This window comes from Oryctolagus cuniculus, chromosome 7 (genome assembly GCF_051225735.1).
Source record: "Oryctolagus cuniculus isolate XC-2025 breed Fujian yellow rabbit chromosome 7, ASM5122573v1, whole genome shotgun sequence".
Classification (NCBI taxonomy): Eukaryota; Metazoa; Chordata; class Mammalia; order Lagomorpha; family Leporidae; genus Oryctolagus; species Oryctolagus cuniculus.
This window is the reverse complement of record NC_142873.1, coordinates 36851986-36879962: the sequence shown is the minus strand read 5'-3', so window position 1 is coordinate 36879962 and position 27977 is coordinate 36851986. Positions and strand designations below refer to the sequence as shown.

Genomic DNA, 27977 nt, shown 5'->3' with positions numbered 1-27977 from the left:
AATGGAAGAGGGGCTTGAATCCTAATCTAGGTTTTTCTGCTCGATTCTGAGTGCATCCCACCACCCATCATTTTCATGGAGATTCATGAAAAGTCATTTCCCACCAACTCTAAATTTGAGTGTTTCTCATTTAAATCTTAGTGTTTCCTTACAAAGGCAAATTTAGTTATCTGTATAATCCCATAAGTCATGGATTCCTGTTTGAGGATGTTTAATTTGTAATATAATCTTAAAAATTAGGTAAGGGCTGTGTCAGTGACTTGAAGAGATAGTGGGAGTTGTAACATGTCCTTAGGAAAACCTGAGGTTTTTAGCAGCAAACATAGTAGTGAATTTGGAATTTTCTAAGGAAATGTATTATAAAAATGGGGAGACTGGGTCTGTATTCTGGGAATGTTATACACTAGAAGAGACTAAGTCAACCTTTGCAGGTATTTATCCAGTGGGAGATATCTGGATTAATTTGTGTAAGACAAGAAAGCAATGAAGTTAAACATTCGATCTCTACATATTATTTAGACTGTTTTATTTCCAGAACCTAAAACATTTGCAAAATCCCTCCAGAGTTGGAGAAAAGTTCTATATAACGAACACTGGCCATCCAGGCAGATGATACAAAGCCGTGTTGAAGGTTGGGGAAACTACCAAGGAGTTCTGCTGCAAGAGGTTGACCCTAGGCACTCTGTCTATTCCATGAAGGGAATGGTGGACAGAAGATCTGGGGGAGCCCATGGGAATAACTCCTTTGGGTGAGCGACAACTTTTTTTTTTCACCTGAGAGTTGAGTTTCCTGGCTCAGTCTCCAAAACCAGGGCACAGCTTGATAGCCAAAGGCAACGCCGAATGCTGTGTTGTCTCAACGTGGGTTTGTTAGGCACTCTGTCCTCTAAATCATACCCCTTTGTTTTTCAAGTCCCAGTTTAATTTCATTTAGTTAGTTTATTCCCCACATACCTGTAACAGCTAGGATTGTGCCGGGCTGAAGCCAGAGCCAGGAACTCAATCTGGGTCTCCCATGTGGGTGACAGGGACCCAATTACTTGAGCCATCACCTGCTATCTCCCTGGGTATGCATTAGCAAGAAGCTGGCTTTGGCAATGGAGTAAGGCCTCGGACCTAGATGTTCTGATATGGGATGTGGGCATTTCAAGCATGTGTTAACTGCTACGCCAAATGCCCACCCATAAATCACACATTTTGTATGTTTTGGGAATGGGAATGGGAATGGTGGTGGCTTGTTGCTTAGGATCAATATCTACTGCATCTCAACTTCCTATGCAGTCTGGTCATCTCTTAGTTGCTGAAAACTTTGTGGTGTGAGAAGGGGGTTTAAGCCTGCCCTCTGAACAGAGGAGGAAGCTCAGGGTGAAGACGAGGAACAGAGGTTCTGACCCACCATGGGGCTGGGGGTCCCATGGAAGTTACCCATGTCCTCCCATGTCACTTCGGGTTTTCATCACTTAGACATGTCACGATGCTCCTGGGCGAGAGGTTGGGGATGGGTGGGGGTTAGGAACTGCTGTCTCTGGAGGTGGCACAATAGACTAAGAGAATTCAATGTCACAGTGTAAGAAGGTCTCACTGCTAGGAGGTGGTTTGAGCTCAGAAATATTAGCAGGGGTAGAGGTGGGCTGGGATCCAAAATAGACATGTGGATGTGTGTGGTTAGCCAAGACACCTTTTCCTATTAGCTTGGATTCTCTGGCATGAAATAAAAAAGAAGGCACGTAGAAAGTGACGACTTGAGGAAAGAGCAAGGGGACTGATTTCGGGAGTTGTACCCAGCAGAGGATGGATTGCAGCAGCAGTTCCTGTGTGGGCTCTGAGGTCCTTAAGGCTTCATGAAGACAGCAATGAGGAGTGCCAGCTGATTATCCAACTTGAGGAAATGCATAAGTGAGGCTCATTTCATTACCTTCAACAAGGCCATGTAGGCTCATCGAAACCCTGGACATCAGCTACTGTAATGCCAGCTTTCTTAAACTGATGAGAAGCCGTGTATGACACTTGGTGTCTTTTTGGGGGTGGAGGTTGTTGAATGTGGTCACAGTGGACCTGAAGTCATCTGATACCTGGTTACTGTTAGACTCAGGTACAGAGTGAGAGTCACAAATTAAATTAACCATCGTCCATGGAGGCAGGATGTTTCCCGACCATGGGGATGAGAGAAGCAGTGTGCAAGCGTTCTCAGCCTGAGCTTTCAAAGTCTGCGTGTCTCACTCATGTCTAGTCTGTGAAAGCCTGTGATCAACCTGTAGCCAGTGGTTCTCCTTTGAGGCCAGGCCCTGACAACCCTGCCTGGGGTCCTTTCTCCAGCCTGCTTGGGTGGCTGCATACTCTATCCAGAAACAGGCTCCTCTGTACTCTCCTCTCTGAGTCGAGTCCTGAAGTATGGAGAGCTTCGATCAAGCTCTCTTCTTGGGCTCTCAGAAGGAGAAGTTAAATAGCAAAACCAAAGCAAGGGAAACAGTCACCGAACAGGCCCAAGTGGGCGGCATCTTAGAGTGAAACCAGGAAAGGCTCAGGTGAGACTTAGCGAGCAGCAGGTGATGACCGTTCCCCGGGGACTCGGATGCTGAGTGTTGCTTGATTCTGCTGGCTGGGCCCAGGCTTCCAAGCCCCCGATCACCACAGCCCTCGATCTGCAGGGGCTTCAAGGAAATCCGACAGTTGCAGCAGCAAAAAGCAAACAAACGAAACCACAAAGTGAGTCCCTCTTAGTTTGATGGACTCACTGAACACTCAGTAGTGGTTGGCCGAAGATTCGGAAGCACATCCCCTGCACTTGTTGCGCTCGGGAAGCAGGATCCGGGGCTGAGTGCAGAGTCTGTGTTTGCTCTCTGTCCTTTGAGTTCACTGCTTGTTTCAGAGCTGTGGTGACAGTTTCTGTTTCAGGAGTGTTTCAGGAAGGGACAGGGTCTCCGCCCTCTTCCTTGTGAGTGTGCACACATCCGAACAACCTGAGGCTTTTCCGTCTCTCTCCTCGGCTGGCTGTGTGGGTTTCTGCCCGCGTGCCCCTTGCACATCCTCCTCCCCCACCCTGACGCTCCTGGTGCCCTGTGTGGATTCTCCGCAGCCTTCACCGGTATCTTTCCTTTCTGCTTCCCAGAGCCAAGCCATGCGGATCGTCCGGACCGTGGGCCAGGCCTTTGAGGTCTGTCACAAGCTGAGCCTGCAGCACACACAGCAGAACGCAGACGGCCAGGAAGATGGGGAGAGCGAGAGGAACAGCAGCAGCTCAGGGGACCCAGGTAGGCTCTGTGGCCGCTGTGCTGTGGCTGCAGAGGCAGGGACGTGCCCCACCCCCCACCCCCGCTCCAGGCACTCCGTTCACTTAATAAGTGATTTTTCTATTTCTTTCTAGATTCTAAATTCCTTAAGAGAGATGTGCTACATTTTTTTTAAACAAGAAATTATTTAAATTACTAAATGAGGAAGGATTTAAACTGGTATTAGAGAAGGCTTACTAAGAAAGAAGTGTTCACATTACTGCATCTGATGCCAAAGACAATTTTAATAAAAGGTACCCCCATACAACAAGTTAGAAAAAATATAAATTTATTTAATATAAAATTTTATTAATATAAAGTTATGTGAATATTTTAGTTTTTAAAAAATAGTTCTAAAAGCCTTTGATGCAGGCAACATTTCATTATCTCTAATTTCCAAGTCTTATTAGAAGGCAAGAAACACAGTTATGTCTTAGCATCTCTGTTGTTTAATAGTAAATGATGGGCCGGCGCCGTGGCTCAATAGGCTAATCCTCTGCCTGCGGCACCAGCACCCCAGGTTCTAGTCCCAGTCGGGGCACCGGATTCTGTCTCGCATGCCCCTCTTCCAGGCCAGCTCTCTGCTGTGGCCTGGGAGTGCAGTGGAGGATGGCCCAAGTGCTTGGGCCCTGCACCCGCATGAGAGACCAGGAGAAGCACCTGGTTCTTGGCTTAGGATCAGCGTGGTGCGCCGACCGCAGCATGCTGGCCACAGCGGCCATTGGAGGGTGAACCAACGGCAAAGAAAGACCTTTCTCTCTGTCTGTCTCTCTCACTGTCCACTCTGCCTGTCAAAAAAAAATTAGTAAATGATGAAAAAATGAAATAGGAGAACAAAAAGAGATTCTCAGGAATATCAACTGAAAAACCACTAAAAATATTGAGGCTTTAATTAAAAATTTCAAGGTCCAGTATCACATATAGATATCTGAGTTTCATTACTCCACCGGCAACTGGTCAGAAATCATGGTGGAAAAATCTATTAAAATAACAATAAAGAAATACAGTACTCCTGAACAATCCCAATACAGATTTTATATGAAGAAAATCTTCAATGGAAAGACACGCTGCTCTTGGATAGCAAGCCTAACATCATTAAAAACATTAATTCTTCCTGTGTTATCTATAAACTTACTAGTACAGATTTTTAGTATAAAGGGAGAGCCATGGTAAGTGATGGCATTCAAAACTTATGGGCTGTAGCTAAACCAGTGCTTTGGAAACTCCATTTTCAACTACTTGCATTACTCTATGATATAGCATGAATGTCAAATGAGTTAGTATCCACCTCAAAAGTTAGAAAACAACAGAATAACTCAGTTGTAAATGGCAATATTGCAAAGTGACTGGGAGAACTACTCATGGTTTGCATTCTAGCTGCTCTAATTATTGGCTGTGTGATTTGGGGAAAGGTCCATAACTTCTCTGTGCCTTAGTTATTCTGAAAGATAGAAATAATAGTAGTGTTTACCTCCTGGAATTATTGTCATAATCAGACGAGCCATTACATTTAAAATGCCAAGTCTAGTGTTTGGCACATAGTAACCACCAAATACATGTTAGCTGTTTTTATTTTGGGGTAAGAAAAAATGAAATCAAGAATAGAAAAAATTCTGGAAAAGATGAATGGTAACAGGAGATTGATGCCTTGCCTCCTTGACTGTTCTTTGACCATGTCCTATGTCCTTGTTGGAGAGCCATAGCCTAACTCTGAAAAACTTTCAGACCCACAGTCACACTGGCAGCTTATACACACCCAAACCAGGAAATTCTAACCAACAGAAAGGACATGGTCTCCTGTGAAGCCACCTATTCCCAGAGTGAACGGGGTTTGGCCCCACCAGGGTGCACACAGGCAGAATGTGTGCACACTGTCCTTATCATGGGACTCCCGTCTGACAGCTTGAACTAATCTCCTCCACATACCTAATTAGAATGCCCACTCAGCCATGGCCAGAGAGGCTGGGATTGTCTGGTTTGGGCTTTTGGAAAGAACAGCCTGGGTAGCATTTTCTGTAGACAGCACCTAGGGTGTGGCTCTTACTTCCCACCTGTAATGGGCGCTACTGTCCCCCTTCTGCCTCCTGCCCTTGTGGTTGTCAGAGGGGTGGGATGAGTGAATTTGATACCAGGAGGATTCTCTCTGGGGGTTCACGGAGGGTTCCAGTGAGGATTGTTTTCTGTCCTTTTCTCTCTGCCTCATCGCCCCCACTTCTTGTCGCCTGAGCTCCTTCCTGCCCCAAATGTATCCCAGCCCTTGAGCATGCTGTTCCCTCTGCCTAAGGTCCTCGCTCTCCCCTCTGTACAGACATCCCCCTTGTCCTTCGGTCCCAGCGCTGTGGCCTCGGGCAGGCCTCCCTCCCTGCACCTGCTCTCCCCTCCTCTTGCCTCTACCCTTGCAGAGAATGTGAATGCCTTTTCCCCTCTGGGTTCTTATGTTCTCATTACTGTGGGCTGGTGTCCTTGACCTTTAATATTCCGCCCACTGTGTGCAGACATTTAGTTTCCTCTACCTTTAGTGGGAGGGTAGAGACTTCCTCGCCTAATAAACACTTGTTGAATGAGCCGGCAGTCAGTGAGTGTGGCCAAGGAGTGTGGGCTTTTAGTCATTGTCAGCAAGCATTTCTTAAATGCTCACTGTGTGCCAACATGAACACGGAAACTGAGTAGAAATTTCAACAGGGAAAGGCTTTTAAACAGCCCTCCTGATGAGGAATAATGGCCCTTGGGATGGGGAGTCAGTAGCAGTGAGCTGCTGAAGCACGTGGAGGAGTGAGACTGAAAGGCTGGACCCAGTATTAACGAGAAGGTGATGGTCAGAGTGGCTGCAGAGAGAGACCAGCATGGTTACGCGTTTTGGCTGTCCCTGATGGCTTTGAACCAGTGGCCTGCCAGTTATGTTTGTATCTCATTTTCATTGTCGTTTTGGAGATAATCTTCTCAAATCACATTAATATGCCTGAGACCTCTTCCATATGCCACCTCCCTAAGAAGAATGGAATGGATGTTCCATGCGTAGCCTGGTAGAGTTGACTTCCAAGTGTAGGATGTCACCCAGCTCTCTGAGTTTGTCTCTTCCAGGAGGCCAAGCATGGTTTGGGTGGCCTCTCTGTGAGACTGGGAAGGAGCCAGGCTCCCCTCCCCACCCCCACCCCCAGCCCTGCCTGTGTGTAATGAGGATGGGGCCTGTGCAGTGACAGAAAAGGTGGTCGTTCTGTGAAAGGGGGTGGGAGTGTTTTATTAGCTCATGTGATTATGGAAGCTTGGTAAGTCCAACATTTTGCAGGCTGGGGACCCAGTGATAAGCTGGTTTGAGTGCAAAGACAGTCAGCTAGCAAAATGCCAGTTTTCTCCCGGGAGGCCACGTTTGCTTCTCTTCAGGTTCTCAAGTGGTTAGATGAGGCCTGCTCACAATTAGGGAGGGTAATCCGCTTGGTGCCAAGTCTCCAGACTAAAATGTTAATCTCATATTAAAGAAAAAAAAAACTTCACAGCAACAGCTACAATAACATCTGGTCACATATGTGGGTGCTGTAGTCGCCTAGCACAGTTGGCATGCGACACTGACCATCCCAGGCATGAAGAGGCAGTGTGGGTGATGGGAGAATGCAGAGCTGCAGACAGAGATGCAGCTCAGGGGCCTGGGTTCAGGTACCAGAACCGCTGCACTTGAACCCTAAGTCCGCCAACTCTGTCACTGCTGAGCAATCCCCAGCAGATGTGACATTCTCTCTGGGCCGTTGTTTTTGCTCAGTCGGGTATTTTGAGAGAGCGCGAGTGAATCCGCGTAATGTCTTGCATGTAATACGCTGTCCCTAAGTATTAGCTTCTTCGTTAGTTTCCAGCAAGTAGTATTAGTTGTAGTATTATTACTACTTATTAGTCTATTTAGCAAAGAAGTTTTATACTATTATAAGTAGTAAGCTGTATTAACCACTTAGCTAGAATAAGAGGAGGTGGACAAGCAGATGTCCTAAGTGCCCAGTTTAGTCGGACAGGTCCAAGGTAAATGAGTCACCGGGCGCCCTCTATCGGCAGAGTGTGGTGCTGCAGCCTTGAAGCTAAACCTGCTTTGTATACCGGCCTTGGGAATTAGCCTTTGGATTGCCTGGGTCCCACTTGCTTTCTTAATAGCTATATACTGCTAGGTGTGTGTTTCTTGCTTCGGTCAGTGCTTCCATCAGAATATTTTCTTGAGGAATTCCCTCTCTGACGGGGCACCTGGAGGGCCCAGAACTGAATTGTCGGTTGACAGGAGAGGAGGGGAGCAGGAATGTACAAGGTGAGCATTTTTGTACAAGGATCTCACTTCCCCGGGCTAGGGAGCTTTTCGCAGCAGGCGCTGTTTGTTTTCCAGTGGAGGCGCTGCGCTGCGAGCGATGGGACGGCAGCCTCTCTCTTGCGCGGGGAGAAGCTTGTTTACTCTGGAGGAACCGGAAAGTGCAGAGGCTTTGCTGCCTTTTGATGCCTTGTCAGCCTTCCCCTCCTGGGCTACAGAGGCACTTTTAATGATGGGATTCACTTTCATTGTTGGTGCCTCCTCTGTCTGCCCCTCTCTGCGCCCGTCTTTCTTCTCCGCCCTTGTTCTTTCTATCGTCCTCTACCCTGGGGGAGAGTTCTCTTTTGTGTCTTTTGGCACCAGCTGCCCGTGGCCAGTGTCTGGGGCTCGGAGCCAGGTGGGGCCGCCGCTCCTGTTCCGCCTGCCTTGCTGCGCCCTCTGCTGCGGGTGCTGTCTCCTCCTGGAGAGGGTTTCCTGGGAGAGCTCCCGTTCCCCTGGAGGCAGCCCTGCTCCCATGGCTGCTGGAAGGGCGGGGAGGGGGGGCATTTGGAAGAATCAGACTTCTTCCGAAGCAAACCTACGTGTGTTTGTGTCTAGTAGCGAAAGCACCCAAAATCTCACCTCTTAAGAAAAATCCTGAATACACTGTTATTAACTGGAGCCCTTGTGGTGCCCATTGCGTCTCTAGACTTACTCATCCCGTATAGCTGAACTTTGTAAACCTGATCCACATCACCCATCCTCCCTCAGCCACCCTTGGTCCTCTCTCTGCATTTGATTTCTTTTTAGATTCCACGTGTAAGTTACAATAAAAGTAACCCTGAGTGATGGCTAGGTTAATTTGGTTGACCATGGTGGCCATTTCACTGTGTGCAACTACACCACACCATCACGTTGTACACCTTAAATATACAACGCATGCCACAAGACACCAAAATCAGATGTGTCCCATCTAGGCAGTGAGCGGCTGATTGAGCAGCACCCGACACGCACCTGCTCCGTGTGCTGGGTGTGGACATCTCACTCACACAGATGAGCAGGCACCTTGGACATCCTGTCATTCCTGCTCACCTCCACTCCTGCTGTGGCATCTCACGGGGCTACCCCTGCCGGTCATTTGCTTCTCCTTGTTGATCAGATCCTTCATTTCAGTTTCTCCTTTCATTTAACAAATGTTTGCCAACTCCCCCTGGGTGCCCGGGCTGTGATGCAGGCACTGGAGATGCTGCGGAATAAAACAGGTTTCCTGCTGGTGAGGAACTCACATTCAAGGTTGGGGTGGGAGATGCAGACAAATAGCAAATAAGCAAGACCCTTTTAGAGAGTGCACATGCAAAGAAGAAAATAAAAGCAGGGGTGTGAGGCTGGTGAGAGGTGGAACCGAGAGTGGAAGCAGGGAACCTCTCAGGAGGCAGCAGCCACCCAGAGTGAAGCCTTGAAGCCCCAACGCCTACCCCTCCAGCAATGGGACTCTGTTTCCATATCTGTTAGAGGGGATGGTAATAGTGGTGCACCCCTCTTAGAGTGGTTATGATGATAAATGTGAAACCTTGGAGCTACATCTGAAACAGAGTAAGTCCCATTGAGGTTAAAGCTATTTCTATAGCAGTTTTGAGGCAAAAAGTGGCCATTTCAAGCACTTTGAAACTGAGCTCATAGCACCTTGTTCTTTCGTCTCTACAAGTGCCTGGTGATGCCCCTGTTCCGTGTTAACAGCAGATCTCTCCACTGTAACCCCCTGGCAGCAAGGACAGCCAACATCCACATCTTGGTGCATTAGCACATGTGTGATCCCTGCACTTGACCTGGGCTGCCACTTTTCTGCTTGTCCCAGATTCCATCTCAGTGGACAGTAGCCTTCTCCTGTCTGAGACTAACACTTTTACCTGCCTTTACAATCCACCCCCATCTCGTCTCCAGAACCACAATGCATCTGCTACCGTGCAGACTCACCTGCCCACTGCAGATAGATCAGGTCAAGTCTTTTCCATCTAAAAGACAACAAAATCATCTCTTCCTTGTCCCTGTCTCTTCCTGTAGCCTGTGGCCCTGTCTCCCCTTTCCTGCACATCTAAACTTCTTGGAAGACTTGTCTGTACTCATTGTCTACTTCCTTATTTTCTCTCCACTTTGGCCATTAACTCTTCAGCCTCCAGTGGTCAGGCATCTACTGCCCTGCCAGCTCTTCCTTGAACTACCAGTCAAGGTCACCAAACGGCCCAGCCTTTCTGTGGCTGGGAGTGCAGCACTCACCTTCCGCAGCTTCAGGATTTCTACCCCCCCCCCCCGCTGGCTGCCCAGTGTAATTGCTCCTGGACTTGGTCCCTGGTGTTCTTTTCCTACTTCCCATGGTTTCAACTAAAGTTTATCTCCTGGCCAGACCTTTTTCCTGAACGCTTCATTCATGTGCTGTGTTAGTCTGTTTGGGCTACCGTGACAAAACACAATAGACCAGGGCACTTAAATAACAGACATTCAGTTCTCACAACTCTGGAGGCTGACAAGTTCAGGGTCAAGGTGCTGGCCAGTTTGGTTCCTGGTGAGGACTCTCTTCCTGGCATGCAGACAGCTACTTCTTTGGAGGGAGAGGGAGAGGGAGGAGGAGGGAGGGGGAGGGAGGAGGAGGGAGGGGGAGGGAGGGAGAGAGATCTCATTTCTTTTCCAATAAGGCGATTAATCCACCATGACCTAAGAATCTCCAATAGGCCCCATCTCCAAATACCATTGTTTTATGGGGGTTAGGGCTTTAATAAATTGGGCAGAGGAAGGGGGGCAGATCACGAACATTCAATTAATAACAGGTACCCAGAAACCTAGTGATATCTCCACTCAGCTGTCACACAGACTCAGACAGTGTCAATAGCTTTAAAGTGAGCACATCCTCTTGGCCACAAGTCTGCCTCTCCAAAATTTTCCCTATAGGATGCCAGCACTCTTGTCCACCTGAGTCAGGAATTTTAGGGTGAATCAAATCCATTTCCCTGCACACCACCCCCTACATACCCTACACATGATTGCCAGCAAACCCTGTGATGTCTGACCCCTGAAGACCTTGCAAGCCCATCCTTTGTCCCCTGTGTCACTGCCACCCCCTTAGCTTAAGCCCCCATATTTCTCACCCTGAGTGTTGCTCTGTCTTATCCCCTCTAGACAGATCCTCCACACTGTCTCTAGGGAGAAATTGTAAGAAAGGAAACTCTGGCCGGCACTGCGGCTCAATAGGCTAATCCTCTGCCTTGCAGCGCTGGCACACCGGGTTCTAGTCCCGGTCAGGGCACCGGATTCTGTCCCGGTTGCCCCTCTTCCAGGCCAGCTCTCTGCTGTGGCCCAGGAGTGCAGTGGAGGATGGCCCAGGTGCTTGGGCCCTGCACCCCATGGGAGACCAGGAAAAGCACCTGGCTCCTGCCTTCGGATCAGCGCGGTGTGCCGGCCGCGGCGGCCATTGGAGAATGAACCAACAGCAAAAAGGAAGACCTTTCTCTCTGTCTTTCTCTCTCCCTGTCCACTCTGCCTGTAAAAAAAAAAAGAAAGAAAGGAAGGAAGGAAGGAAGGAAGGAAGGAAGGAAGGAAGGAAGGAAGGAAGGAAGGAAGGAAGGAAAGAAACTCTTTGGGTGTTACCTGCTTTCACTCCTCCATGATAAAGTCTCTCCTCTTCTTGGTCAGGTCCCCCAGGAGCCACATGGGGTGTGCCCAGTGTGCCAAACATTTCCACGCCTCTCTGTCATTGCACCTGCCTTGGCATCTGCTTAGGACACCTTCCCCGGCCTTCCCCAGCTGCCCACCTGCTGCCTCCCCTGCTTGGCTGATGCCCCTTCTTCAGGTGTGGTCTTCTCCTTTGCACAGGTGTCTTTGACCTCTGTGCATTGGAGTGTCCTTCTATTGCCCCACACCTTGGCTGGCTCCCTCATGGGTGACACCTAGGATCTAGGCTGCAGTTGTGGCTCCTGTCTGTGTGCCCATCAGGCCGGAGATGCCCTGAGAACATGGATTCTGCACAGTGTCTAATAGATATCTGTAACAGACAAGGTGTTTAATAAGTGCTTATTGAATGAAGGTGACTTCTCATTGCTGCTGACTGCATCAGGTAGAATTAGTTTGACCAAGCACCTTACCTCTGTTTCAGTTTGGAAGCTGTGGTGCCCCACATTATCAGCTTTCTTGATTTCCCGGTTTTTTTATGCCATGCCATTTCTTGCCCCTTGGACTTCTCAGCGCTAGAACAGTTGTAGCTATCAGGTTTCCTCCCTCATCTGATGAGACCCGAGGAAGGCCGTTTGCTGCAGGTCTCTCCTCTAGGGCTCCTTTCATCAGATAGGCTGACCAGCACACAGAGTGGGGTGGTGAGGACCCTCCATCCAGCTTGTCGTTCTGTCCTCCCCACCTGTAGCTCTTGCTCTTCCAGTCTGTACATGTACGCTATGTTAAGTCTGAGACAGGACTCCAGATGTGATCCTCTGGGCACCACGGGGGCTCAGGAAAGCAGTCCTGTGGTTCGCAGTGAGTTCCTGCAGCTTGCAGCAGGGAGCCGCGCCAGAACAAACAGAATGGCTGAGCAGCGTGTCCTTTCAAGACTGCCGCAGAAGCAGGGCTAGAGCAGAGAAGTCTTCCCATCACACCCAGGCTCCTGGCAGGGGCGTGTCCAACCCTCTGTGCCCAAGGCCCTTTAGTCCTCATCATTTGGATCTCCAGGAATGGGGGCATGGGAGGGCAGCCCTGCCTGCAGCCTGCTCCCTGTCATGTGAACACATATAGGATACCTTCGCTCTGCCATGTCCCGAGGAAACAGGTAAATGAGGCACAGTCCTGGCCCCCAAGACAAGAAGGGGAAATAGGTGGCCAGGTGTGTTCAGCACCAGGTGCTGAGTGCCTGGGGATGTAGAAGCATGGAGTGCTGCAGAAGCCCAGCACCTGCTGGAGGCTGATGGAACGCCCTCCTGCTCAGAGAGATGGCATCTCCCTCACCCTGTTGTACCTGGACAGGCAGGGAGAACCAGGTACTTAGTGCCCAGCACCATGCTCGGGTTATCTATCCATCTGCTGTGTCTCGGGCTAAACCCCTAGTCATCAAGGAGCCAACTGGATGTGGGAGAGTGGTGGGAGACAGGCTGCTTCCTCCACTCTCTGCCTGCTGGTTCACAAAGCAGTGGGAGAATTGCCCCCATCAGGGCACCACCGGGGCCATTCTTTCTGTTAAGCACCTTTGCACCCCTCCACAGGGCTGTCTCCCCGGTGCCTGGAGCAGCCAGCAGGAAAACCAAGAACACTGCCTGAGTCCTGCCAGGACCCTGCCTGTATTTGATCCCCTCCCTCTCCCTGGCACCATCTGCCCTCCCCAGCATCCCATCTCTAAACACCAGGCCCACTTCCCCAGATGACTTGTGTGGGTTAGCATAGGAAGACTTCTTAGAACAGTTTTTCTTCTGACTGCCTGGCTTGGCTGCAGGATTGGGGTCTCAGCTCCTCTCCTTTCTTGCTTGCATTAGCCTGCTCCGTTTTACAAGTGGTGCTTTGGTCTTAGAAAACCTTTAAGAAATCTTTAAGGCAACAGTGATGAATACAATCCCAAAGATAGAACAAGAAAATATTTCCTGTGAAATGCCTGGGAATTGTCAAATATTTTTAGAGTCTAAGAAATAGAGAAGAATAAGGACCAAAGTAAAATACGAAATAATAGGCTTTTCATACAGGTATGTGGTACATGTGATTTTACTGTCCCCTGCAGGCCTCTTCCTGGGCCCGGTAGAAGGAGCCAGGCCAGGCTTTGAGGCTGAGAGACTTATGTGTGTTAGGATAGGGGTCAGTGCTCCCTGGCCTGATTCCTCTGTCTTGGAACTCCATCTCTGGCTCCCTGAGCCCCTCGTCTTGTAGCTGAAGGAGCTGGGGCTCAAGGAGATGCCTGGTTTGCTCCTTACCCAGCAGCTTCTTGGGGGCCTGGCTGGGGGTAGGTCTCCACATCTCTGCACTCTTGCCTGATTCCATTCCCCCTCCTCCATTGACAGACACATGCCAACTGGGCAGAGCTGTCACACCAGGTTTGAGGAAGCGCTCCTTGGTTTCTGGACCTTAAAGAGACCCTGAGAGTCTCTTACTGGGTCAAGAACATGATTTAATGCCCTTTGGGAAAAAGGTGACAATGGCAGGAAACTGGTGGCTCTCCTGGGCTTGGCATAACTGTGGGTTTGTTTTAGGCAAAGAGGGTGTGGCTTTGGTGTCACCATTCCCTTCCTTGCTCGTCTCTCATCCCTGCAGGCCGCCAGCTCACTGGAGCTGAGAGGACCTCCACAGCCACCGCGGAGGAGACCGACATAGATGCCGTGGAGGTCCCACTCCCAGGGAGCGATATCCTGGAATTCAGCCGAGGTGTGACCGACCTAGATGCTGTAGGACAGGACGGCGGCTCCCACGCAGATTCCAAGGTAAGCAGGAGGGGGCCAGTAGTGTGATCTGCACAGGTGTGTCCCTGCTGCCACCTGGAGCAGCCCCTGCTGCAGCGGCCCCAGCCCCAACCCATCAGAGTCACCTGTTGCCTCAGCTTTGGAATGAGGCGCTCCATGAGCCAAGTGGCAGGGCTGGGGCAGGTTTCGCTGCCTTTCAGGGAGGCCTGACTTCTGGACTTGGCCCTCGTGCACTGCTCTTGGACATTGCTGCATAGCAGGGTGCTCCTGAGTCCTGCCAGGACCCTGCCTGAATTTGATCCCCTCCCTCTCCCTGGCACCATCTGCCCTCCCCAGCATCTCATCTCTGCACAGTATTTGTGCAAGACTCATCCTGCCATACCCACCCACAGAGATGATCTCTGTGCTTAGCAAGCGAGCCAAGTCAGTGCCAAGTCACCAGGCCCAGGAGCTCAACCTGTTCCCTGCAGCTCATGTTCGTGTGTCTTTGGTACTCATGCAGTACTGAGCCCTTGGTCCGCTGGATGTTAGGAGCACACTCATCTCCACCAGCCTCACGTCTGACAACTGCAGCGACCGAGGTCCCAAGGAGTTCCTGATGTGATCTAGGTTTAAAAACAACAACAACAACAACAAAAAAAAAAACACTAAGAAATTGAGACCAAATTCCAATCAGAAGGCAAAGCTAAATTTTAAATAAAACCCAGAAGAAAAATAACCGCCAGTGGCCCCATCCTTAGATTCCCAGCCCATTCATTGACCTTGTCCCAGATGCCCCTCCTCCTTGGTGTGCATCTGATTATCTCAGGTGCAGGGCAACAGGCCCATTTGTTCACCAGAAGGGGGACAGTATAGTCCCAGACTCTCTGGCCCACGTTTCCACTGCTGTCCACGTTGTCCTCTCCAAGTGGTGACAGCCCTCCAGCGCTAGCTGCCTTCTTCTTGCTGATCTGAAAATGGACCAGCCACAGAACTCCCAGAGACAGAACGTCTTCCCCTGCCCTCGAATTCTGTGGCTCGCAAATGCTGTCTTAGTAAGCATCCCACAGGAAAAGGACAGGCAGGCGTGGGACAGGCTGTGTTCTCATCCACCACAGGCTCCCTCCAGATCACTGTGTGTTTTTGTGTCTTAGCTTCTTTCTTTCACTGGGAGCCAAGGCAACAGTGGGCTGGAATTAGCTCACCTCACCTGGCCTCTTCCTCCAGGGCCTGGCTCAAGGAGAAACATCACCAACCCTGGAGGAGGGAACCTTAAGGACACAGCAACATAAAGGATTGAAGCTGCTTCCTTCTCATTCTCATCGCAGAGGGGTGCACAGCTGTGTTTTATAGAAACAGAATCTAAGTCTAGATCCTCAAGTAACTCAACAGTGGGATATAATTGGAAGTGGTGGGCAAGAGATGGGACAGTCTCTGCTGCTTTGTTTCCCACCCACTGCAGCCATAGAGATGTCCAAATGAGATTTCTCACCACGTGGCCCCAGCCTGGGCGGTCACACGGCTTCCTCCCTGGAGCCCCATTCACGTTTGCGTGGAAGATGCAGCGTAGGTTGTGGGTGGGCCATTTCACTCCAACTCTGCGTGCCCCACATCCACAACAAAGAGAATGAGGCCTCTAGAGGCGACTGCTACCCCATGTCATGCCCTGTCTTCTCCTCCAGGCTTCCTCCCAGCCCCAGGAGCCCGCCCTGACCGCCTCGCCCCGGATGCTGCTCCCCTCGACCTCCTCGAAGCCCCCGGGCCTGGGCACAGGGACGCCGCTGTCCACCCACCACCAGATGCAGCTTCTCCAGCAGCTCCTCCAGCAGCAACAGCAGCAGACGCAAGTGGCTGTGGCCCAGGTTCTCCTCAGCCTCCTCCCTACTTCGCAGGCTCCACTCTCATGGGCTTGACGCGCCTTCCCTGGCGAGGGGCTCAGGGCAGGTTTAACACCTAGGGAGCCGTAAGGAATCGCTCATGCTGTGGGGTCATTGCTTGTTGGGGAGTGGGGGAGGGGGAGGGGAGAGATGGGGGATGCCGTTGAAATGGAAAGACAACATTTTGGTTTCCCATGTATCCCTCGCTCTGAGCTGGGCTTGGCTGGCTTGGCTGGATATTGTTGGATCATGACCTGAACTTAGCAAGGAAAAATGCACACAATCCCACCCTTCCTTTCCTGCCTTCTTCTCCTGGTGTTTGGGGTGGGAGGGAGATTCCTTTGGAGCCAGGACAGGTGTGATTTGGGATGCCAGTCTTAAAACATCTTTAAGCATGAATTTGCGCCAAATGCCCTTGTCGAGCCACTGCCCTGGCATCTCAGCATCCTTGTCCATAACAGGTTTCCAAGTCTCCATTAGGGATGTACTCATTCCAAGCAGTATTTTATATAATATTGACCTTGGAATTCATTATCCTGAGATTTAGCTTAGAGGAATGTAGGTATGTTGTTTGAGCCAAAATGAGAGGAATTGGCCTAGATCTCAGGTTTGAGGTGGTGTTTGTATGCCCAAGGCTTGTGGACCACTGTCACTTTGTAGGGGAGAGGGGAGTGGACGTTCCTCACCACTCTAAGCAGGCATTCCTCCTGCTTGCATTGTGTGCAGGGCATGCTAGTCTACATCTTCTTGGAACTTTTGGATCTGAGCTTTTTCTCTTATCATGAGCATTCAGGGGATGCTGAAGACACGTCTGTTCATATGATCTTGAGTCCAAGTCAGACAGGGTCAGGGTCTGAGTGAGTGAATGAAGGCAATGAGATGCACAGGGTTTGGAGAGTTTGGCCAGAGATCCTGGAAAGGCAGCTGTGTGCATCTGCTCACCCAGACGGACTGCTTGGGTTTCCCTTGTTCTGGAGTGGCAGGGAGCAGACTTCTCTGGGTACCATCTACTGATCTGCATTGTCTCCCGTGTCTCCTCTGGGCTTTGGGTGCAGTGAATCACCAGACAGGGCCATGGTTTCCACTGAGTGTACCTGGAGGAAGCACTGAGCAGCCTCACAGGGTCTGCCCTGACTAGGTCTGGAAAGATCTTCTCGTAACACAGTTTCCACAGACCTGGTCCTGAGATGATTCTCACAGCCAGGTTTGGGGAGAGTAGGATCAGTGGGGCACTGTTCCCGAGTTACTGGAACCATTTCAGAAATTCTAACCACGAGACAAAAGGCAGTGTGGTGGTGCTAAGCGGATTTGCCGGTGTTTCCAAAGGAGCCACAGACAGGACAGATGTCATTAATGGCCTCTTACATTTGGAGAAGAAAATCATCCCTCTTTGTCAAATGAAAGAATTCATCTCCTGTGGTTAATGACGGTGTGGCAGACCAGGAATCCCCTCCTCCCTGGCGTGATGGCTGACAGGAGCACAAAGCCCTGGCACTCCACACAGGGTCCTCATATGAGAGACATCTCATTCCTGAAAGTTTCCCACTGCATACAAATCCATTCTCCTACTATAATACTTTCTCTCTTTCAGCATATCAATTGCCAAGTAATTATTATTTATCTGGGAGTAGGCTTGATGCATATTCATGATACTGTATTGTCAGAGAGGCATTTGAATTTGAAGTCTGTGCTAAGGACTAAAGAGAAACTATTTGCAAATGTTTCATCTACACAACAAGAGTGTTGTGGCATTGAAGGAAGCACTCAGTCTCCAAAGCAACAAGACCTGTCCCTTGTCACAGAGTCCATCACGGTCAGGATGAAAGCTGTGCAGTAGCTTTCTGGTTCGGAGTGAAGCATCTGTCTCAACATGATGTCTCTGCCCTGTCCAGTGTTAACTGCCCCAGTGCTGCAAGGCACTGACTCTGCAGCAAGGGGAAGAATGTGATGTTTGCGAACCATTTCTTGAGTCACTCCCTGTCCCGGCCACTTCCAAGTCATTTGGAGTTTGCTGAATAGTGCTGAGCCTGACTCAGCGGAAGCACGGCTGGAAGAGAGGCCGCTGCGGTGCCTCCCTGTGGTGGGATCACTCTGAGTGGAGTAAGAGCTTCAAGGGTCATCAGTTAGGACCTTGGGGTCATCTGATAGCTCCTTGAACATATTTTTCTACCCCTCTCTGTCATCCTCTTTAGTCAGTCTCTGCCCACCTTCCTTCTCTTTGCAACTTGCTTTTTTGCTGCCCAGGAATGCAGCCAGAGGCATTGTTGTTCTTAGTTTACTTTGGGCTCCCTGATCTTGCAGAAGGGTTCAGTCCTAAAAGCAGCCTTCAGTTGGAGGTTTCTCTGTGTTATCATCCCCGGTTCCTCCACTCTCTTCATAACATTTGATACAAGGGCTTTCTACTGGTGTCTGTATCCTTGGATAAGAGCAGTCGTGTAAGATGCACTGATGGACTGGTCTGCTTGGTGTCTTTGGAACATCTGAGATAGACCAAATAGAGCAGGCTTGGTTTCTCTGCACAGGTAGGGCTGACCTCAGCTTCTAGCACGAGGTCAGCTTTAACTTGTTCTGTCATATGCCATTGCTACCAAACTGCGAGATTCCTGTCTTTCTGCATTAAAATACCAGCAATCTCCAGAATTCTAATGAGTAAAACTGTGATCTCAAGCATGTCAGGTGGGAACACGTTTGCCTTTTCTCGGTGAGCATCCAAGTCCTCTTATATTGCTCCTGGATAAAAATCTCAACATGAAGACATATCTTCTTGCTGACAGGCATCCTCTTGGAGTCACTTGTTGCGTTATTTATGTCATTCCTCCCTCATTTCCTCTCACAAGCTCATCTGGTTCTCCTGTTGCCACTGGGACCAGGCTTTGTCTCCTTCACTATGTTCTGAACTGGTCCAGATCCTCACAGGTTCTTCCAGCCTCACCCCAGATGAGTCTAGAAAGGGCCTGCCCTGTCCTTCCAAGTACCTGGAAGGTGACGTTCCCCCAGTTCTTAAGTACCTCCAGGGTAGACCGCAGTGTGTAAATAATGGATACCCAAGTCCCTCTGCCCACTCTCCTGACCCAGCATGAGGCTTGCCTGGCTGCACTAGCTTCCTGCTTTTAGATGGACCCAAGACTCAAGGATGTGAACAAGGGTGTAGCCAAACCTTACATCCAAGCAGGGATGTATCTGGCACCTGCATGGCCAAGGCCTGTGTAGCTCCAGAATTGATCTGGGCACTGTGACTGACTGGCAACAGCTGAGTAGGCCAGATCCCTTCACAGTTTGCCAATTGCTGGCCTCGTTGGTGGGGAAAATGTTAGTGCAGCCCAGGATTGCTATTTAAAGTCTTCTCCCTACCTGCTGTCACATCCACTTGTTCAGGAGCAAGTAATTGGTTATTTATGCTTCGCAATCGTGTGTGCTATAGTTAGAGGAACGGCACTAAAAACGCTCTGCATTCCCACCCCAGGCCTTGAGTTTGGCATCCGTTCTCATGGCTCCTCCCTGTGCCCAGCACCCTGGCCTGCACTGCCCAAGGCCCTGCCACATGCATGCTGAGACAGCGCCACCTGCCTCTGCTTGTGTGTCCCGTGTGTGGTGGGGGGCAAATTGCTCTGGTTCTCTCCACTGCCATTTCCATGTGCCTGCTGCTCCCTAACTTCAGCCTGGCCCTGCCCCTACTTCTGATGGAGGAGCTGGAGTCCAGGCAAGTAGGCTGGAGAGCCCGTGGGTCAATGGTCTGGTATCGCTGGGTGGGCTGAAGGTGGGTGTTGGTGTGTTGGGAAGCGGCATAGTGCTGGAGACGGTGTTGACCTTATGCTGTGGTGCTGTGGTCAGGACACAGAGCCAGGCATCTGAGTGCTAGCACTCTAACCATGGCCCTTGTGCCACGACAATGACTTAGTCTATGACCATAACAGTTATTACCAAAGATAGCACAGCTCTGGACAAAAGAAACTAACGTCTTCCTTTCCAGAAATTAATATATGCTTCCTTTATAAAAAGTGTTTAATTCTTTGAAAGGAAAGTATGCTACACACAAACATCCCATCTGCCGGGGAGAAGGTGGTGCTGTCGGCTCCCATTGTATGAACAAAGAACAAGGCACAGAGACCTGTGCCATGCTGCTCAAACCAGGCTGGAAGTCACACTGCCTTGATTCAATGCTTCAGGTCCAAGTCTACATAGACAAAACACTTTGCCTCAAAGTTAAAAGAAGTCCAGGCCGTTTCATTGCAATCTGGCCTGGTTCGAGTTCTCCTGCAGCAGCGCATGTCTCGTTGTGCAGTTGTGAGCCTTAACACCTGGTGTCACTTTTGACAGCTGCAGAAGCAGAAGGGAAGGCGCATTCGTGCTAGCTTGGGGCAGCGGCAGCCGTGTGGGCTTTCACATTCACAGGATTTGAAAACACTTGCAGTGGTATACCTCTGCATTTGCAGAGATAAAATTCTTATTTAACCTGATACCAGGGGTGTTCCTCACAACACTTAGGCCACTGGATCTGCAACAGCAGCATTTGATTCAAGGGTCGTCTTTTATGATAGTGAGGGTATTTCACTTGGAGAACTTGCATGCCTGCAACACAAGCTTCTGACCTTTTTCCCTCCTGGCTGCTGCTTTTGTCTTCAATCCTAATTCCCAAACTTAGCAATGGAAAACTGGGGTATTTTTCCCCCAGTGTGCCTTTGGCAAATGGCCCCTAATACTGACCACTGTCCACCTGTCTGTGGAATCATCAATCATCTGAGCCCCTTGCCAGCCCTGTCAGTTGGCAGGTACAGACGAATGAGTTACCTGTAGTTGCCTAGGGAGTAACCAACAGAGACCAGCATTCCAGCTCCTGGTCTGGTGCTTTCAGATGCCCTAGTCTCTTGGGATACTCATGTGGGGATGCAGGCATCTGAGCTGGAGCGAGTGTGCAGAGCCTTCCCTGGATGCCAGTTAGCAGTGTGCTGAATTCTCTGCCTTCTCTGCCACAGCCACTGGAACACTTTGTTGCGTAATTCTGCTGGCACTTCTGTTTGGTTCCAAAGAAAATACAAAGTGTCTAATTAACAATTCTACCTGCTCAGTAGACTCCTTTCAGTGATACTCTTAGTATCACTTCTACCTGCAGGTAGAAGGTTACCTTAGCCCTTCTTCTGGGGGCACTTTGGGGAACTCCCGCCACAACTGCACTTGATTCTCAGGACCACAGAACTGCAGAATTGTGGGAGTCTCAGGTGGAATTTCTCCATGTCTTAGTCTCCAAAGAAAATAAATCCTTCGAAGCCACCCACTAGCTAATATCCGGTGACATTTTTTGACGTTTCTGTCCCCGTTCTCACCCCCCTCTCCAGACAGTTTATATGAGAGGATTTTAAACACTTCATGGAAAAGTGGAATTAAAAGATGCTTATTTTAACGCAAAAGATTTTTAAAATCTACGCACAGTGTTTCTGTCATCTGCATTTTCCATGAAGACCTGTGTGAGAGGCAGTAGGGGAGGAGGCCACCGCGGCACGGCGGGATCAGTTCCGCCCTGGCCGTGCTTTATGGAGGACAGATGCACTTTGCTTATTTCAGGCGCCGTTCCCCTGGGGGCAGGATGGATCCAACCCTGGGGAGCCACTAATGGAAAGTGGCAGCTAATCTCATTAGTGGTAGAAACAGAGCCAACTGCAAGGTCAGATCCTCAAATGTGGGCAGAGAGGGAAGCAAACACGGGACCCAGGAGTGTCATTCCACGTGCTGGCCCCCGAGAGGGGCACACCCTGGGCTGGCGGGTCCCTTGGTCTGACTGGGCCAGACTGGGGGGTGCATATGGTCTTTCTGTCCTCAACAACATGTGGATCTCCGTGGGCGAAAAGCTGCTTTTCAGAAATCTAGAGTGTTTGTTTTCTGAACAGGAGAATCGGCTCACGCCTCCAACTGCCCTTCTTTCTCCTCAATCCGTGCCCCACCTTTGCTGCCCCGCCCCGTCAACCTGACTCCATGTCTTTGTCCACACCATCTTTTTTGCCTGCAGAAAGCCCTCTTTCCGTCAGCTGCCCCCTGCATGACTTCCCTTTCTTCAGGGGCCTTCTGGGCCTCTCCCTCGAGATTCCTCTGTCTGCATTTTAGCACCACACCCACGTATGTGTCCGCATCGCTAGTGGCCTTGAGACTCCATCTCTTCCGGCCAGAGTCCTAATGTAACTGCCCCTGCGTCCTCTCCCAGAGAATTTGTACTTCCACACAAAGATACACACCAAGGGCAGGGTGAGTGGGCAGAGGCCAGCTGCTCTCTCGGGGTGTGGGGTGATGAGGTGCTGCACCTGTTCACCTCAGCCCTTCTGAGGGAGCCCCAGTTACAAGTCGGTCAGCAAGCATTTGACCCCTATCAGGTGTGCATCAGGGTCCTAGGTGCCCGCCGCAGAAAATAGAAAGGGAGCAGACAACTCGGGGGTGGGAGGGAGCTGACATCCAGAGACATAAAATGACAAATTTCATTACAGCCACCCCCTCTCCTTTAGAAATGTCAAGTGTGCTGCTTCTGACTTCTCAGTATGGGCACGGGAAGGGGGAGGAAGGATTATATGAGAGTTTGTTGTGACACTGTTCCTAACTAGCAAGTCAATACAACCACTCCTGTTTGCGTTTGTCAAAAGACAGAATGAAGAAAGGGCACCTCTGTCAGCCCGGCAGTGCTCCGGCAGGTGCTGGAGGAGTTCTGGCAGCAGGGACGGGGGGTAGGGGGTAGGGGACTCGGGAGCAGGATGGCGCTTTCCTGCCTTTCGCCCTTGGTGTGGGACCCCGAGTGACACATCCTGACCTCCCCTTGGTACCTACAGGGACATCCACAGGGCCAGTGACCCAGCTTCTTTTGGTTCCTCCTCCTCCCAAATTATAAGCCCAAGATGTCCATTCTGCCCACAAGGGCTTCTTCCTTTGGAATTGGATATGGAGGGCATCCCTGGCCCCTGCGTTCCACCAGTGACTCATTTGCATTCACACCCCTCTCTTCTCTCCGTCCTGTCCTCTGCCTCTTCTGCCTCCTCCTGCCCACAGGTTCACCTGCTGAAGGACCAGTTGGCTGCTGAGGCGGCGGCACGGCTGGAGGCCCAGGCCCGCGTGCACCAGCTCCTGCTGCAGAACAAGGACATGCTGCAACACATCTCCCTGCTGGTGAAGCAGGTGCAGGAGCTGGAGCTGAAGCTGTCAGGACAGAACGCCAGTAAGCCCGTGCCCTGCCCTGCCCAGCCCCGCCTCCCTGTGGTGCTTCGTGGGACCCTGGCCTTGCCCTTGCATTCCAGCAGGAAACAGAGGCAGCTTTATTGGTCCTGTTTGTATACTGCATGCATTAGAGGAGACCATGGCTGCCTTCTCAGCCAGTGCCCAGACTTGAGCTAGGATGTCCCCGGGAGACACTGCCTGCTGCTTATCCAGTCTGGACGTGATGGGGGCTCAGGCACCCTGCAGCCTAAGGCAGTTGTTTCTCAAAGGGCTTTTTCAATCCCAAACATGGTGTCTGTCATGTTCTCTGTGTGGGAGATCTCAAACTGTTTCATAGTTGACTCCTTATGCTATATGAGAGGTCTTCAAAAAAAATTCATGGAAAGTGCCTTATAAAAATGTTTACACCAATATAAACCTTTCTTTTCATCTGTCTTCTGTGAACTTTTTGAAGACCTCTTGTCTATCCCACAGCCCTGTTTCACAGAAAAGCCAGTAACAGTACATGCAGTGTGTGGTTATGACAGCAGAGTAAGCAGGCCAGCCGCTCTGCTGGGCAGTGGCAGAGGCTGTGTGGTTCCGGGCCTGAGATGCTGCCTTCCCCCCCACACCAGCTCCAGGAGGGGCTGGGAGGCAGCGGAACACCCAGTGCACATCCACACACCTTCTTCCAGAGCTGACCTATGGGTTGTGGGCACACTCAGAGTGTGTAGTGCATGGCTGTGCATCAACCACACAGCCACTGATCACCTATTGTGACAGAAGCCATGATGGGATTTCTTTGTTTGTGTCTGAACTCCTTTAATCCCTGGCACAGCAGATGATGTTGTGCTCATTCTAGAGATTCAGAGAGGTTAAGTCACCAGCTCAAGGTTACAGGTCTAGCAAGGGATGGAGCCCAGATGCCAACCTACACCCAACTGCAAAATTGTTTTTCCTGTTATACCAGAAGTTGCCCCCAAACTATCCCATGAACATTTTAAAAATGTGTCTTAGCAAATCCAACCCACGGAGATTCTCGCATCTGTAATGTAGGTATGGGGCAGGGCTGAGGGGTCTTGTGCTTAAAGGGTGACCCAAAAGTATGGGCTGGGAATCGCCTCTGGATTTTCCAGACCTTGTTGAGATCCTGCATGGTCCCCATGAATGCTGATGCACAAGACTACACTCAGGGAACCCCGTGCCTTTAATATGCCTCTCACTGTTAGAACCCTTTCCTACCACAAAAGCCTGCTCAGGGGCATCCAGTGCCCTCCTTAAATCAGCACATGGTTCTCACGCCCTCCAGCCAGGTGTGTCTGGTGCTGTGGCGGGTAGGGAGGAAGGGGGAAGCGGGGAAGCTTGCCCGGGCTAAAGCCAAGCAACCAGCCCCTTGCGAGGGAAGGACCCTTGCAGGGCGGGGCCGGTCAGAAGGGAGCTTCCCAAACCCACAGCCATGCCTGACAGCGCCCTCTCCGCCTCTTGTCTCCCGCCAGTGGGCTCCCAGGACAGCTTGCTGGAGATCACCTTCCGCTCCGGGGCCCTGCCTGTGCTCTGCGACCCCACGACCCCTAAGCCCGAGGACCTGCACTCGCCGCCTCCGGGCGCGGGCCTGGCCGACTTGGCGCCGCCGACGGGCAGCCCCCTAGGTAGGCGCGACTGCTTGGTGAAGCTCGAGTGCTTCCGCTTCCTCCCGCCACCGGCGCACGGGCAGCCGCTGCTGGGCGGCCTGGAGCTCCTCCAGTTCCGCGAGTCGGGCATCGCCTCGGAATACGAGTCCACCACGGACGACAGCGAGGAGCGCGACTCGTGGTCCCAGGAAGAGCTGCCGCGCCTGCTGAACGTCCTGCCTCGGCAGGAGCTGGGCGACAGCCTGGACGATGAGATCGCCGTGTAGGAGGCGGGCGCCGAGCCGGCGGAGGAGGCGGCGGCCTTGCTGGGCAGGGCCCGGGGCTCGCTGCTGCCGGGGTAGGAGGGGGTGGCCAGTCGATGTGCCCTGCCCGGAAGAGTGTTAGGGCCCAGGAAAGGCTTTGGGGTTTTGCTCTATAGCGGGCAAACTGGGGAAGACATCGGCTTCCCAGAGCGGGGAAATCATCTCCTCTCTTCCACTTGGGACTAAAAGGGGAGAGGGGGGCATGCCTGCCCAAGCCCATGGCTTTGGATGGGGCGCTTCCTCGGACCACCGGGATGCGGGAAGAGCTGCCCCACCTCGCTGCTGCGTTATAAGGCTGCTCTGTTCTGTCGTGTGATGCTCAGTGGCCCCTACCTCTCCCCATCTCCGTGGTCCCCACTGGAAGGGAAGCCATCAGTCCCTTCTCAGGTACTTCGGTTCTGGACATCAGGATGTTCTGGGTCGCCTAACCTTTCTGGGAGGAAGGCCTTCTCCAGCCCTCGCTCAGACCGTGGAGGGCCAATGACCCGGGCTGCAAAAGCCAGGCCACTGCTTTTGGCGTGACCGTGGAATCAGGATGTGTCCCAGTGGATGGGCTCTTAGAGGACGGATCCAAGTCTTTCCTGCAGCTGAATGTGGGGCGTTGCTTCAGAGGGAGGACAGCCGGCTGGCTGCCACAAGTCACTGAGGTCTGGATCTTCAGGCAGGAAGCCCTGCCCGGAGCCCGGTTCCTCAGTACAGAGGCCGGGAAGTGCCCTTGTCACCCCCACACCCTGTGTCCTGCCTCAGGGCTGTGCCAGCTGAAGCCCTTGTAGTACTCTGCCTCGGCAACCACCTCGGACACAGGGCCCCCTAGCCTTACCTCTCAGCCTAGCCTCTCCACTGGGCGGCACCGGGCAGCTTGTATTGCAAGAAAGCGAAAGCAAAAACAATGCACGGATGCAGGCTGACAGCTGAGACTCGCGTGTGCTCTTCAGAATCACTGCCGCTTACGTCAGGGACCACAGCCAGCCCAGCCCGTCTCTCTGTGGGTGCGTGCCTCGAGCACACCTGTAAAAAGTGCCACGTGCAATTCTTTTATCGTTTTCCATCCAGGCCTTGCGGGGGGATCAGCCCTCGCGAGCAGGCTGGCTGGAGCTGCAAGGGGAAGTTTCTTTTGCTCCTGTAAGACTGGAAGTGGCTGCTACCGGATTTGCAAATGCCTGGGGAGAGAGCTGAGACCGACGCTAGAGCCTTATGTTTGGGGAAGTGAGTCTTGATCCTGGACCACCTGCTACAGACCCGGGATGCGCTGATTCCAGAGCGGGATCAGCAAGGTTCTGGTTGCCCCAGAGTGGAGCTCTGCAGCCCTACCTTTGCTTTAGAGCCTACATGAATGAGAGTGTAGCCCCTTTCTTATAGCTTCAGTTGGATTTCTTCTAGACCAGAAAGTCCAAATTCAAGGGAATACAGGCAGCTTTATGTTAGCCCTATGTGGTGCACGGAAGTAGGATGGGGTGGTTGTGTGTGTGTGTGTGTGTGTGTGTGTACACACATGTGAGAAAAGGTAGGTATGTGTGTGGGCTTGTGAGAAGTGACTGGAGAGAAGAGAAATAGGACATCCAGGGGATCAGAATCAGCAATAGATTTGGGGTCCTTTTCCTAACAGCATTTAGTTGGAGCGGTGTGGCTCTGTTGGCTGTATTTTCTCATGAACCATTGGAAGTAGGTCCAGATACATAGGGAAGGAAGAACCAGGAACGGGAGATCTGTGAAACTGAAGGAGCAATGGCCAGGGATCCAGTTTGGCTACACCTGGCCAGCTTGGGAAATTCCAACCTGGGATTCCTTGAGTCTGGGACCTTGTAGACCACTAGGATTTTGAGCGACCAAGCAGGAGCTGAGGAGATAAAGCCAGAGGCTGCAGGATGAGGTGCCTGTAATGTGGATGGCAGGCGGCGGTGTAGTAGGTGGGGCAGGTAATTCCTAAAATGGTCTTGAAAAGCTTGCCAAGGCGAGGATGAAGAAACAGAAGAGAGGTTAAAATACTGGAGAGACCAGTTATGTGTGACACTGACTTGGGCCACCATCCAGACTTTTCTGCCCTCCGGGTGTTCCATGGTGGCCTTGGCCTGCCTCACCTACCTTTTCCCGACTCAGGCCTGCCCTGGAGCACTCACTCGTGTGTTGGCAGCCTTCTTAGTGTGACTCACATCAGCACACACTCAGCGAGTGGGGATGGGAAACCAAGATCGGATCCAGGGGCCTTCAAAGGTCACCAGCCCCCAACCCTCCAGCCTTCCCTCAAGGGTCAACTTGGCAGGAAAGGGAACTTTGCAGACCTGGTTCCCCAGCGATGGCACCCTGTCCTCCCTCCTTGCTTCTGGCTCTGCTAACTCAACTCTGCCTCCTTCTTTTTCATCCTCTACTCTGCCCTATATGGAGGACAAGTGGACAGCGGGGTCCCCACCTTACTGGTGGCTGCCCCAGGTGCAGCACGAGGCTCTCACAGTTGTGGAGCCGGGAAAGACTCTCTCCGCATGAGAAGGACCACCTGTTGGGATTGAAAATGAGGTTCCTCCTAGTCCCGCTTGTATCATTGCTATCTGTAAAGCCTCTTCCTAGCCTCACTTCTCTCAACTGATCCTGTTTAGGAGTTGTATTCCTTTTATTTACTCTTTGCTTGACTGCTTCTTCCTACCCGCTTACCTCCCTAGCCCTCAACTTCCTAAAACTGTTGTGTCATTAACTCTGTCGGAGCAACTCTCTGGGAAAAGATTCTGTTAATGTAAGTGCACTTAATCCCTGGATGTTGTCACTAGTCTAGTGGCTTTTGCTAAATAAACCTTTCGTATTTCTCAAAGCTTTTCCATTGTCTTTTCTTGCTGCTTCTGTTCCACCTGCTGCTCCGCTATCCCTCACTTTCCACCCACTTCCCAGGCCAGGTGGCACCAGCTCTGTGACGTGGTTCCCGAGGCTGTGGGGCTTAGGAAGAGTTTGCATGTTCCCTGAAGGAGGCGAGGAAGGTGGTGCCTGAAGTTGCAGTTATATAGACCAGCCTTGCGCAGGAGCAGATTCTGCGAGGTCTTCACAGGGCATGAGGTTGCTTCCAGGGGACTTTGACGATGCCTGGAGGCATTT

General features: G+C 51.3%; 1 protein-coding gene across 7 annotated transcripts in view; it reads left to right on the top strand.

Moving 5' to 3' along the window:
* The window catches only part of C7H1orf226 (chromosome 7 C1orf226 homolog), a 342221-nt gene that overhangs the window by 300052 nt on the left and 14192 nt on the right, over positions 1-27977 (top strand). For 4 of the 7 annotated variants that reach the window (XM_089299664.1, XM_089299663.1, XM_089299665.1 and 1 more), the window contains 6 exons: positions 3110-3251; positions 13798-13964; positions 15605-15784; positions 19458-19499; positions 22823-22988; positions 24463-24615. In XM_089299664.1, coding sequence (XP_089155790.1) covers positions 3110-3251; positions 13798-13964; positions 15605-15784; positions 19458-19499; positions 22823-22988; positions 24463-24615 — 850 coding nt within the window. Of the gene's footprint in view, positions 1-3109; positions 3252-13797; positions 13965-15604; positions 15886-19457; positions 19500-22822; positions 22989-24462; positions 24616-27977 lie in introns of those variants that run through there. The other 3 variants (XM_008264164.5, XM_051857177.3, XM_089299666.1) reach the window with 2 other exon arrangements.